The 13,721-nt window shown below is 60.9% G+C and overlaps 1 protein-coding gene across 6 annotated transcripts in view; it reads right to left on the bottom strand.

Annotated features, from left to right (window-relative positions):
* Positions 1-13,721, bottom strand: part of MAD1L1 (mitotic arrest deficient 1 like 1) — a 319,758-nt gene that overhangs the window by 284,700 nt on the left and 21,337 nt on the right. The window contains exon 1 of one of the 6 annotated variants that reach the window (XM_036074193.2): positions 824-1,000. The exons of the other annotated variants lie outside the window; for them this stretch is intronic. Coding sequence (XP_035930086.1) covers positions 824-990 — 167 coding nt within the window. The 5' untranslated portion in view covers positions 991-1,000. Of the gene's footprint in view, positions 1-823; positions 1,001-13,721 lie in introns of those variants that run through there. 6 annotated transcript variants of the gene reach the window in all.

The raw sequence follows: 13,721 nt of genomic DNA on the forward strand, positions 1-13,721 counted from the left end.
GAGAGGGGGACTGAGCAGAGGAGGGGGAGAGGAGGGGGAGAGAAGGAGCAGAGGAGGGGGGAGAGGCGGAGGAGAGGGAGGAGAGGGAGAGAGGGAGCAGAGGAGGGAGGAGAGGAGGGGGAAGGAGGGGCGGAGGGGGAGAGGAGAAGGGGAGGAGGGGGAGAGGTGGAGGGAGAGGAGGAGGGGGAGCAGAGGTGGGGGAGAGGAGGAGGGGAGGAGGAGAGGGAGGAGGGGCAGGGTGGATAGAGGAGAAGGGGGAAGGAGTTCCCGTAGCCTCAGTGTTCTCTCCAGATGCCATGGAGTCCACAGAACTTCCTTTGGGGAATACAGCACAAAAAGTGAGTCACAAACCACAATAAAACCCATTTCCAAACTTCAGAGTTAACACACTGAACACTGTAATTCAGAATTTTGGGTTAAATGTTTTGCAAAATTCATTTCTATAAACATATTAATTTTTCTGTGCTGTTGCAATTAAAGTTCTTTTTTTTTCTTTTTAAAGATTTTATTTGAGAACGAGCAAGCGCAGGAGCAGGGGGAGGGGCAGAGGGAGAAGCAGACTCCCCACTGAGCAAGGAGCCCAAAGGGGCTCAATCCCAGGACCCCAAGATTATGATCTAAGCCGAAGGCAGACGCTTCACCGACTGAGCCACTCAGGCGCCCCTAAAGTTGCTCTTTTTAGCCACTAAAATGATTCCTTTCTGTTTCTGACTTTGTCCATCACATAAACAGACGGTGTTCGGGGATGCCACCTTGGCTCCCCACGACCCCGCCTCCCAGAATCCACGCTGTGCTCACCCCCCCGCCTTCAGGGTGGACTCACTTCCCGGGAAGAAGTCGGCGAAGCGATGGACGGCCCCTCCGTGACCAGGTCACGGGAACGGCGTCAGTCTTGCTCTGCCCGCGGACCAGGAGGGTCTGGCTGCCCGCCGTACAATGCTCTACGGAGACGCCGCGTGCCAGCAAACCGAGCGCTGCCCACACACACATGAGCAGGGAAGCCTTGAGATGACCACCGGCTCGGCAGAGGCCCGGAGCCGGGCCAGATGTGTGACCCACAGGGACCTGAGATGAGACATGCTCTTGTTCAAGCTGCTGAGCTGCGGGGCAGTCAGGGACCAGTATGCATCTGTCCTCTCTAGTCCCCTCCAGAACCCAGGGAGGAGGGGCTCTGAGCTCCACCCCACAGGCGGGGACCTCGGTGCAGCAAAGGCGGCCGCTTCCTCAGGGGCAGGCTGCAACCCGCCATCAGGCCTACATGTCCGCCTCCCCACCGACTCACTGTCCAGCACGGCCTAAACTGGTTTCCAAGAGGTCAAGTTCAAAAGAGCCCAGCCAGTGGGACCCTCTCCGGTGTTTCTCAGGCTGCGCTGCAGCCCCTACAGAGACCCTTCCGCCGCCCTCCCCCCGCGGAGCCATTCATAAAACGCATACAAGTTCTCCCCATAGGAACTAAAGCAAAAATAGAAAAAACAGAAAAGAAAAAAAAAAAAGCTTGGGTCTTGGCAGTTAGGTCCAGCTTGGACCCTCCTCTAAAATCTGAAACCGGTGGGACACCCTACTGATCCACTGTACCTCAGACAGAGGTCAAACTGATGGGCCCTCCCAAGAGCCAGGGGCACGGGGGACGGTCTGCGGACAGGACACGCCTAAGGCCCAGAGGGGACCGTGGCTACAACGTGGCTTTGCGGGAGGGAGGCAGGAGGCACGTCCGGAACGCAGGCTGTGCCCAGGCCACCGGCCCAGGCTGTGAATCGGTGATGTCCCAGACACGGCTAAGCCCAGGCAGTGATTTCAAAAGCAGGCAATTTTCCATAAAGACTCCCAATCCCTGCTTCTCGTGAACATGTGGAATCCCTCCCAGCACCACCACACACCTTCGCAGGGCAACCATGAGCAGGGCCGGCCCCGCCGGGCAGCACGGCACTCTGCCTCGCTCGCCCCGGCTCACGCCTCCGTCCCATCACCAGGGCCTTGTGCGCAGGGGATGTACCCACCGTGGCCCCAGCCCCGCGGGGCACTGTTCACAGACACAGAACACAGAGGGAAGGGCCAGCCTGCGGGGACAGGCGGGGACGCCGGCCCTTACACACAGAGCCCCTGAAGGTGCGCGCTGCCACGAGGAAGTCTGGGCAGGTGCTGCACGTCCCAGCACTCACCGGAAACCACGCTTTCTGAAACACTGGGGTTTCTCAAAGAATAAGGAGGTAGCCTCTGAAAATCCCTTGTGCTTCTTCCCAGGGGATTATGAAGTGTGTTTGTTTTGTTTTGTTTTTTAATAGTATGCACGTAATCCAGAATTAGGAGGGGGTTATCAACCATAAATCCATAGTTGGGGCTGAACGAGGAGGCTGTCAGAGGCTGCGGTCCCCCCGCCCCATCCTCCTCTCCGCGGTAAGAGCTCTGAGGTCAGGGAGGCAGCTCGGGGGCACACGTGCACCCTGCAGGCCGGCCACCACCCACATAGGCCGGGCAGCACACAACAGAGCGGGTGGAGAGGACGCTCAGACTCCTCGGGAGCAGGTTCTCCAAGGAAGAAAGTTTACAACAGATTCTGAGAAAGAGCGGGGAGAAGGGGAGCTTTTCTCCCCCACCTGCCTCGCTCCTGAACGAGCGTCATGCCCCAAGGAAATGACAGAAAAGATGTCATTAATAAATGATTTCAACTTTCTTTTCAATGGTGCTGAAAAGTATATGCAAATCCATCCATAATTACGTTTAAAAATTCCATTTCATGGGATAATCAGACTTCAAAAAACTCAATTTTAGTTTTAATCAGATTTTAACAAGGATATTAAGTCCATTTCGTTTAGAAAAGGGGAAAAAATGTGAATTTAACACAAAATGTATTCAAGCTTAGCCCCGGGAGATAATTAAATAAAATTAATTTGGCAAGGATTGTCAGTAAATGGAAGCGCTCCAAACTGAGGTTCGGGCTTCTGATGGAAACAAAAGCAACGCCTTGCCGTACAGACAGACACACGGCTCATGTCGCCTGAAGGGGGGGCGGGAGCCCGTCCTGGAGACGAGGTACCAGGAAGGGGAGCCCTGGAGACTCCCGGGGTCCAGGCGGAGGCCGGCAGTGCCCAGGGGGAGGCCCCACGGCCCACACGTCCAGCCATCAAGTGGCTGAGACACAGTGCCAGCCCGGGTCCGGTGGCCCCCCACCGCTCCCTGAACAGGCGGAGCGTCCGGCCCCGGCCCTCAAGACAGCTTCCCTCTCAGCGCCCGGTACCGTGACCGTGCTTTGCAGGGTGGCGGTGCAGGGACCACACTGACTTGGTTCTCCGCACGCCGCGATCACTCGGCAAATAGCTGCTGACTGGGACAGAGAGCAGGCGTGACAGACACAAGCAGGGCTCGGCCCAGGCCCCCCAGGAAGGCCTGCCTGCACAAGGTGCACACCAGCCAGTGCGGACCCGTGGCTGAGGCGCCCCAGTCCTGCGCTGGGGTCACTCCCACTAACTACCTCCAGACAAGCTCACATCCCGAAACCGGGTTCTCCCAGAGCAGAAACGAGGAGGAAGAACTTACCAGGCTCCTCAGGGAAAGGAGCGAGCAGGGCTGCGAGCCGACTGGCCAGCCTCGCAGCCCGAAGCAGGGCTCAGCACCTGCCGGCCCACCACCTGTTCCCGTAAGATCCTATTTCCCTGGGGCACGGCCGCACCCACTCACTCACATCCTGTCCCGGCAGCTTTCCCACAGGCCAACCCACAGTCCGGCTTCTGTCCCGGGGCGTCCTAGCGTTAGCACAGAAGCCCCACGTCCCGTGCCACCCTATGCGGCCCCCAGCCCGTGCTGTGCTGCACAGGTGAGGACCTGCAGCTCGGGCCTGTCGGGCCAAAGCCCTAAGTATGTGCTACCTGGCGCTTTACCGTAAAAGCTCGCAGCCTCTACCCTAATCCAGCCCCTCACGGGCACCCACTGTTTAGTCAAGAAAACTCAGAAAACCAGCCTGGCAAACAGGCAAAACAGGAGAAAGCCCACCTTCTACCATGGCGGTCTCTGTGTCAGGTGGGAGATGGGCCGAGCGGGGAAGGGGAGTGGGAGGCGCAGGGATGACGGGCACAGCACGGGAAACGCGGCCGTCGCGGCCCTGCGTGGGGACCGACGCAGCTCGCTTGCGGCGCGCAGGGCGCAAGAACAGTCGCACGCAATCGCGATGCTGCACACATCAGACCAGTGTCACGCTGTGTCAGCTGAGCCTCCAGACTCAAGCCGAGCGGTGGCCCCTCTGGGACACACAGGACACTGCGGCGGAGCTCTAGTAAACAGCAGAAGATGCCCCAGCTAACGGAAACGCCAGGAAGAGCTCCTGGCCATTCCTCTCGACTCCGCAAACTAGTGAAAAACCAACTCGGACCCTCCTCTACAAGCCAAGAACGGAGACCCGTGTGCGACGCCGGACCCGCTCTCAGCGACGAGTGTGACGGCAATCCCGGGGAAGGGCAGCAAGCCTCCGCCCCGCGGGAGAGGCGGAGCCACAGAACAAACGGGAGGACAGAGACGTGTGTGTCTGACCGGCCTCCACACAGACTCATGAACAACTCCCACCAGTTAATCAAACGAGGAGGAAGCCTGCCCTCCCCCCGCCTTGCTGTGGGAGGACGGCTTGGTTCCACGGAACTTAGAGCAGTTTGCGCGTAGTAAAAAATTCACTGCTAATCTTCTAACTCAGCCGCCTCTGAAAACAGAAGAGTGCTGTGTGCTGCCCCAAAAGTTAAATCTTCCCCTCCTAAGTAATTACCATCTTCTTCTACCTCGCAGAGCCTCCCCCATCTGAAAAGCAAACCCCAGCGCCCGCCGGAAGGTGCTCGGCCCTGAGCAAAGGCAGGAGGTCAGCCCTCCAGCAGGCAGGCAGGCCTTCCTTGCCGAAGTTCGGCGGGGAGCCATCAGGCCTCAAAGAGCTGCTATGGGCTGATGGGCCGCACGCCCGCGTATGTGCGAGTGCTCCTCGGGCTAAGCGGATGGGCAGCACCCCAACGGAAGCCGGAGATGCCAGCAGCAGGCTGCTCAGCTCACAAAGACACAGGATCCGGCTGCATGCACCACGAGGCCAGCCAGACGGATGGAGGTGCCGGAGGGCAGGGCCCACCACGCACGTGACCAGCCAGGCAATGCACTAAGGGTGGCACAAACTCGCTGCATGACCTTGGCCGGCGAGCCCCCCGGAAGCTCTAATACCTCCTCTGCCAAGTGGGGATAACAGTGGGCAGCCTCATCCAGAGCTGGGGGAACGTGGACGAGACAGCAAGCACGAGCGGGCCCGGGCGGCCCCTCCGAGGAGACGGCTCCAGGGCGGCCCCAGCTACAACAGAGCCGTCCTGTCGGCAAGGCAAGCCCCTCTTCAGAGCAGGGCGCGTCTTTACACAAACAGGCTCTGCAGCCTCTTGTCAGCCGCCGATTTCCAGACCACAAAAAACGTCTGGCCTTCTGCCCACCGACATTATTCAAATCCAGCAAAGATACGACCAAGGTTTGACTCCAACTACGTCAAACACCCCTGCAAAATGCTGCTGCACAAGTTCTCCTTTCATTCTGTCTGAAACACTCTGTCCTCGTGCCCTGAGGGCAGGGCCGGGTTGCATGACCCCATCCCCAGAGCCAGCCTGATGTCTGCCAAACGACAGAGGCTCCAACAAACGTGCAAAGAGTGAACACGTGATTGACTTCTCCCAGAATTTAGTTCTGTCAACAGGTGATGGGGTCAGCAGGGAACAGGCACTTACCTGCAGAGAAAACAGCACCTCATCGGAAAGGACCTGGCCTGGAACTCGAGCCTCCACCTCAACTCTCAAAGTGCCCGCACAACTGGACCGCCGCTGCTGAGCCCTGCTCACAGGCAGACTGTCCCCCTGCACCCGAGGGGTTCCCCTGCCCCGTGCCACAGGGCTTGGACACCTATAGCCGGCCACCCAGCCACACAGACGTCTACCAGGCAGGATCTAGCCAAGGACCAAGGCCGTGTCTCAGAATTCAGGGAAGGAGAGGCCACAGAGAGGCCACAGAAAGGAAGTGCTTCCTACCACACAGCGGGTAATCCCCCCACCACAGCATGACTCAGAACACCTCGGGGAACTGATCCCTGCCGCCTCGTGGGCCTCTGCCACGCCCCCACGCACTGGCCAGCAGCACCTGGAACTGAAGGACGTCGAAGTTCACCAGGTCCCTCTGGCTTGAGTGGGTCTGCACAAGCCACTTCCCCTACAGAGAAAAAGCTCCCAGCCTCTCAGCTGAAGGCCAAGCACCGCCTCTCCCAGGAGCCATGCCAGACGCACCTGTGCACCGGCTTGCCCACTTCTGGGAGGACTCAGACACCTAGCACCCAGCACCAGCCAGACATACCTTAAATGCTCAGGCCACGTCCACACGTGGGCAGCAGGAAGAAGGGGAAATCTGTAAGATGCAGCATGAGGCAAGGGGAAGAAGACAGGCCTTGCTGTCAGGGGAGGGATCCAGCCTCGCCACCACGGAGATCGAGCAGGGCTCTGCCCACCCCCCTCCCCCATCTCTGCCTAACGGGACGGCTCGGGTCTCCAGTGAAACCAAGTACATCAATCCCCGTCTTGCCAGCTGCCATGTAAGGCAGTCAGTGTTTAGGAAGGACTGACTCCCTGACCCCCTCAGAGCCCGGAGCAAACACTACTCTCTACTATCACCCAGCTCTGATTAAACCAGGCAGCTACCCAAGCCACTCAGACACTCTGCTTAGCACAGCTCCCAGATCACTGAGAACAAAGCCTGAAGAGCAACGAATTTGTTTTCTGTGTGTCGTTCAGTTAGGTCAGGCCCCCAGAGCCTCACAGAAACGACAGGTCTGCGACCCTGCTCGCTTCAGGGCCCTGAAGGTCAGCAACGGGCCCTCCACTCACAGGACGGGTCCTGTTGGCCCAGCCCGTGTTCCAGAGGCTTCCAGCCACGTCTTCTTGGGCCCAGAGGCCCTCCACTAGCTCATGGGGGAAGGGGAGAGGCAAAGAGAGGCTCCCCATCAGATGATCCTGAGTCCCCAGGAGATACGTGTGTCCCTTGGAAGCCCCTGCCTCCCGTGCTGCTGCAAAGCTGGCCAGACTGCCCCAGGGCTCGCAGACCAGTCCCCAGGACACCCCCCTCACCCAAGACAGTCGCGGGAGCTGCAGGCTGAGAGCTGAGGTCGGTGCTTTCAACAGCACCGCAGGACACCAGCACGTCCCAGGTGTTCGCTAGAAGCACAGCACTCCGCCGCGGGCCCATCGCCTCCTCTCCCACGTGTGCAGGCGGAGGCTGCACGAGCGTCACCGCCAAAGCCCCACACCCGTCTGGGAGCGCACTCACTGTGAGCCGCCCCGACCCTGCTGGCATCGCTACCCCGCAAAGAGACGGGGGCAGCAGAACAGGCAAGGTTCCCGTGCAGACCGAGCACAGGCAGACCCAAGGAAAATTGCCGTCCCATCTCCCGGGATGTTCGGGGCCCAGCGTGTCCCGAGGTACGCTCGCTCCACAAGCACAGCCCCCCCAGCGGGGACAGGGATGGACCAGCGCTGTGCTACCACGTGCCAATCGCTCTGCCCATCGATGGCTAGCTGCCATCCCTGTTCTGTAGATGAGGACACCGAGACCCAGGCAAGCCCGCAAGCAGCCTCCACTGCACAGCCTTCCCGCAGGGAGACGCCCCAGTCCCCAGGCATCTGCCGTTCCTGACCCACAGCTGCTCCCATGGCCGGCGTGGCCAGTGAAAGGGAGCCCGAGCGAGCCCTCAAATCCAGAGCTGTGCACATGACGCTTCCCCCGGGCTATCTCCGTGGCGCTTCCCCCTGGCTATCTCCGTGGCGCTTCGCCCTGGCTATCTCCGTGGCGCTTCCCCCTGGCTTTCTCCGTGGCGCTTCGCCCTGGCTATCTCCGTGGCGCTTCCCCCTGGCTATCCCCGTGGCGCTTCGCCCTGGCTATCTCCGTGGCGCTTCGCCCTGGCTATCTCCGTGGCGCTTCCCCCTGGCTTTCTCCGTGGCGCTTCGCCCTGGCTATCTCTGGGGAGCTTCCCCCTGGCTATCTCCGGGGAGCTTCCCCGTGGCTATTTCTGTGGCGCTTCAAAAGCACACGCCCTCAACAGAGTCCACAGCTCTCCCTTCCTAAGAGCCAAACCCCATGCCCGCCTCTGCCCCATCTGCCTGCACCCTCCCTCCCAGCCCCCCATCCAGGGCGGTAACCTCCTGTCTTGTGGGCCGAGCACGTCTCCCAGTCTCTGTCCCTGTGGCACTCCTGCTCCACACCGGAGCCAGGGAGCGGCTCAGCGTACAAAGCAGACCTGTCGTGGCCGGCGGTCCTTCCCAGCCCTTGGCCTGCTCAGCGGCCCGTGGCCTCTGTCCTGTGCTGCACACTCACCCTCACCTTCAGCAGTCACCCCAAGCCTGCCTTGCCGCCTCCCACAGCACTCCTCCCCTGGGCCAGCCCCTCCCCCAAGGCTCCCCGAGTGCAGGAACCACTGTCCTAGGGCCGGCTGCCCCTTCGTGCTGTCTGTGCTGTCCTGGGAGGCGAGGAGCGTGTGCGAGGGAGGCTACACCCAGCGCACAAACAAGCCACCACGCACTCTGCCCATGGGCTCCCCAAGACCAGCGTGACAGGAGGAACACTGGGGATCCTCGGCAAGGACAACCTGCAGCCTCAGAGCCCCATCATCAATTAACACAGACTGACACGGTCCAGGAGGACAGCTTCCAACAAGAGCTTCAGTGGCCCTTCCCCAGGCAAGAGATCGATAAAGCACTTGGAACCACTGGACGGTAAAAACACTCCCTGAGTACAGGCCTCATTATGTGGAGTTAATGAAAATCTAAAGCAAGCGTCCGGAACAGGCTCATCTCCTCTGCGGTGGAGGGACTCAAAAGATTAAGGGTGGAGGAAAGGCACCTGGTCCAGTGACCCCCGTGCACGCTGTCCCCAGCCCCCCAGAGTCCTGCGCTCCTGTAATGACCCACCAGCGAGTCACAGCTGCCCGCAGCCCTCCCAGCCATCACGGAACCTGAGGGCGGCCTCGGGGACCCCCAAGCTCTGCTGAGAGGACAGCCTCCCGCCCGTCCCTTGACGCACGACCTCCGCACGAGGAAGCATCAGGTGCCTTTGAGAAACCGGGCTCCCGGCGAGCTGCGCACCAGGGCGTCCGATACGGCATCCAGCACTCATGCCACGAGGCCCCCAGAGCCTGCGGCGCCAGCAGCCTCCGGGGAGGGGACCACCAGCGGGCGGCGCGGAAGGAGAACCCGCCCCGTCCACCCCTCACGTCCTCTGAACGCTGAGCCACGTGAGCACACCGCTTGTTCACACGGGGTCTCCAGTCCCTTAGGATCTGAAATCACACCAGCTGCCCCACAGCGGTTTCCCAAAGGCCACAGAAAACACCGACCCCACTTCCCCTGCCCTGAGGCATCAGCATCTGGGCCCAGAGCTGCCTGGCATCCCCGCCACGTTCCTGCCCACCACCACGGACACATGTGCCCTCAAGGACCCCGCTCATGGCAGCAGAGGAAGCTCAAGCCAACAACCTCCCAACAAACGGAAGAGCAGGACACAGACACGGGTGAAAAACCAGCCAGTCTCAAGGGGCACCGACCTGGCGCGTCCTCCCCGCCGAGTACGACGCCTGCCACACGAGGCAGACTGGGGAGCGCGGGCGGACACAGCCAGCTCTCCTGCCCCGAGGCCGCACGGGCTCTCCGCCGGCTCGGCCTGAACGCGCCGCTGGGGCCAAGCCAGCAGCCCCCCCCCCGCCTCCCACACGGCGCTCGGCTCCAGCTCCCGACACGAGCACAGCGTCCTTTCGTGCGCCCACCTCCTCGAGGGCAGCCGGCTGCTTCCAGAACGGAGGCGGGCCCCTGCACACGCCACGCGCCGGGCCCTCTCCAGGTGGCTGCAGACCTGGAGCCTGGACCCCTGGCACCCAGAGGAGGCCAGGAAGCAGCAGGAGGACTCAGTGAAGAAACGGTGGTGAAGAAGCGGCAGCAACTTCTTAAAACCTTCTTTAGAGGACACCGCGAACGTGTGCAGAGTAACCGCTACCAGCCACCCGTTTCTCTCATCTGCCACCCGCCGTCCACCCCCAACTCAATTGGTTTTACACCTATTTTATACCATAAATTATTCCTCAAAACAACTGTACCTAAGACCTGGGTCACAGCACACTGAGGTGCGCATGGGTCCGTGACCACATCCCTATCGAGAGACGGCACCCCCCCACTCCCTGGAGGGCTCTGGCCGGTCCCTCCCCAGCCAAGCCCTCAACAACTTCAGGCAACCACCGTGCTGCAGGTCTGGGGACAGAGTTTTGCCTGTTCTCAACAATTTTTTAAAATTTCCATCGCTTTCTGAGGAGGGCACGTTCTGCATGGAGCACTGGGTGTTATGCATAAACAATGAATCATGGAACACTATATCTAAAACTAATGATGTAATGTATGGGGATTAACATAACAATAAAAAAATTTAAAAAAAAAAAAAAAATTTCCATCGCTTTCTCTTCCATTCCTCCTTGATTTGCGGAGGTCTCCAACGAAATGCTATTCACAGAAGGCCGTGTGACAGCCAACCTTGCCATTTACGTAAGTCAGACCACCATCTGGGTCCCCAGCCCCGTACAGGCCGCATGTCACTGCGGTCACCGGCCCAGGAGTCCCCACACTCGGAGGAGAAAGGAGCGCTAACAGCCCTCAGCCACTGGGTGGTTCTTATCCCACAGACACAGGATGCCCCCTTTCCGTGGACTTCTGGGCGCCTCCAGGTCCCGGAGCAAGGGAGGCAGCGGGGCCTAGGGCGGCTTTTCGGTGCACCTCTCACCCTCGGCTTCCTCTCTCTGCCCTCTGCACTCGCTCCCTCCACACGCCTGGATGCGTGCGCACACAGGGACACCTCTGCACTCCATTAGACTGACCCGAATTCGCTTTCAAGTGAGAGAGTAAAAACGACAGAGGAATGAGATCTCTCCAAGCAGTTTCCCCACATAGGAGAGCGAGCGGGTAGCTCTCCCGGCACCTCCCCCACATCCTACTCTATGAGCCGGGTGGAAGGAGAGCGGGAAGTCTGCAAGGATCGTCTGCACGCGTGCCCCCATGGGCCCCGTGCGCCGGGTCAGAAGGCACCGTGCCGTCTCCTACTCCGCCCTCCCTGGCTTCTGCCAGCCAGCCTGGCTCTCTGCAGGTAAGGGCCACGACAGCCCCAAGCCAAATCGCTGCCTGAGCAGCTGGCCTGCTCGCAAGCCCCGAGGCCCAGACTAGCAAGAGCCGGCCATTCCGAAGCCAGACACGCCAGATGGCCCGAGAGCACATGTGAAGGCTTCCTCCTGGGCCGGCAGAACAGCCGCGGTCTGGAGCACGCCGGTCTTCAACACAGGGTCCGGAATGCTAGACACAAAGTGCGGGCACGTCTCCCACCCCTCTGCCACAGAGGCTCCTCCTCCTGCCATCGTGTGACTCACTGGGAAGTGCAGAGACACTTGCTTTCAGCAGCCACCTGCCCGCCGCGCCCTCGAGCACGAGCCTGCACACAGTCCACGAGCATGGACCACCTGGTGGGGCAAGAAAACCAGGCTCCTGCCTGGAAGGGCCACTAATTCCAAGCCCCAGAACAGGTGTTCCAAGGTGCCAGCCACATGGAGGATGCCATGCCCAGTCTGCAGACAGACAGCCCTCGCTGCCACGACCAACCGAGGAAAGGCAACCGTCCCCCTCACGGTCCCCCAAGCTGTGCGGGGGTGGGGGCAGGAAGAACCACTGACTAGGGCCCCACTCCTGCCCAAGGGTCTCCACCTCTGCCCTCCGCCACCCACCAGCCCAGGGTGGACCCAAGGCAGGTCAAGCGAGGAAGAGCAAGGGATCTGGAACAACGCCTCCAGGTCGCACCTCCGCCCTGTGCAGACTCTGATCCAGCAGCACCGAATCCTAGGGGGTGGCCACCGACGCCCACCTCCACCCCAGTGGGTACCCCAGCACCTCCCCACGCTGGTGCTCGCCTCTCCCTGCAGCTGGGACGCCACTCTCCTCCTTCCCCGGCTTCCTCCCCATCCTCAGGACTCCCACCCGGGAGCGCACAGGTTCTGTTGCTGGGTCCCCATGACCCCCGGGACCTGAAGCCCAAGCGGCGCCACAGACGCAGCGTGTGAGGTGCGGAGGTACGCCTCGGCACGCTCGCTGTCCCTGAGATGCCCAAAGGCAAACGACACAGCTGAGGACAAGGGGGGTCCGGGCTTTACACGGGTAACAGTGTGAGCCCCGCTGAAGAAACACCGCAGCAAAGCACCATCACCTGGCCCCGTGCTGAGCGGCATCCGTCCTTTAAAGGATACTTCCACTTGCCTCTAAGAACACAGACCCGTCCTCTTGCCGGGGCTCTGCTTCACGGACACGTGGGCTCCCACTCAGCGCTCACCCAGCCGGCCACCCTCCAAGCCTCGGCCCCCGGCTCGTGTTGGCAAAATCAGAGCCCGTGTTCCCGGGCAGCCACCCACGCCTGAGCACCGGGGCGTGGCCACCGCCTGCCCTGGACTCTGGCAATTCAACACTGAGAGCCACCTGCTCTGCCCTCGAGCGGACAGGAGCCCTCTAGCTTCAGACACGAAGGACACTGACCGCGAGGAAGGACATCAGCACTCAAGGCCGCATGCACTTAACCAGGCGTGATCACTCCTCACAGCCCCAAAGCTGACATCCGAGGCTGTCGGCTGAGGAAGCCCAGAGCTAATGCTGCCCGGGCACCCCCTACTCCCCCACCCCACGCCCGCTCCTGCAGCCTGCACAACACACTGGGCATCCGGAGGCCAGGGGGTTGCTGGGAAAACAGGCAAGGCTACCCCAGAGGAGGCCTCCAGCTCTGCTGCTCACACTGCAGCCCCTCCCCACGTCCTCCCCCCCCACAACCCCTGCAGTGCAGCCCCCAGCGCCTTCCCCCTGCCTGGGGATGGGGGGCCTGGGCACGGATGAGGGAAGGCCGGGTCCTCCCGCAGCCCCAGAAGGAATTCAGTAAAGCCTCTCCAAGTCTGCAGCAACTGGACACGGAGATGCTCCTCTCTCTCCAACATAATCCCCTGAGAACCCAGCAGAGCCTAATTTCTCTAAATCCTTCTGCTATCTGGCTTTAGACTTTTTAAAACCAATTTAAAAGGAGATACAGAAGTAGAAGAGCCGTATCTACAGAGCTGGAGAAAAGCCCTCCAACGCGCTTCGAGCACCGAGCAAGAAGTGCAGAACCACAGACGCGCTTCCATCTGGGACCAGCCTCGCCATCTGCGGGGCCCGGGGCGAACACATGCAGGGGACAGCCCCTGAGGAGTTGGGCAGAGCTCCTCTGGGAGAGCGCTTCCCTGTTTCCATTCCCCACAGGAGAAGGCACGCAGAGACAGAGGGGCCAGGACTATGCCTGGACCGGGGCCGGCCCACTGTCATGCATCTGGAAGTGCCGCAGCTGGGCCCGCGGGGGAGCCGGCCTGTCGGGGATGCTGCTCCCTCCGCACCTCGCTGCACACACCCACTCCCAACAGCAGGCGCAGGCCAGTCTAAAGCTCACTGGGGAGCCGGGGACGGCCGGGGGCTGCTCCCCAGGGCCCAGGACAGGGCTGTAGCTGAAGGACAGCGGTTGTCAGGAAGCTCTCCGCTACGCTTGTCTTCGAATTCCCCCTGGAACACAACAGCCTGAGTAACACGAGGCGTCCTGTCACCACAGCCAAGCAGACCAGAAGAGGCCCCGTCCTAAGTCACAACCCCAGA

The sequence above is a fragment of the Halichoerus grypus genome, chromosome 6 (genome assembly GCF_964656455.1).
Source record: "Halichoerus grypus chromosome 6, mHalGry1.hap1.1, whole genome shotgun sequence".
Lineage (NCBI taxonomy): Eukaryota > Metazoa > Chordata > Mammalia > Carnivora > Phocidae > Halichoerus > Halichoerus grypus.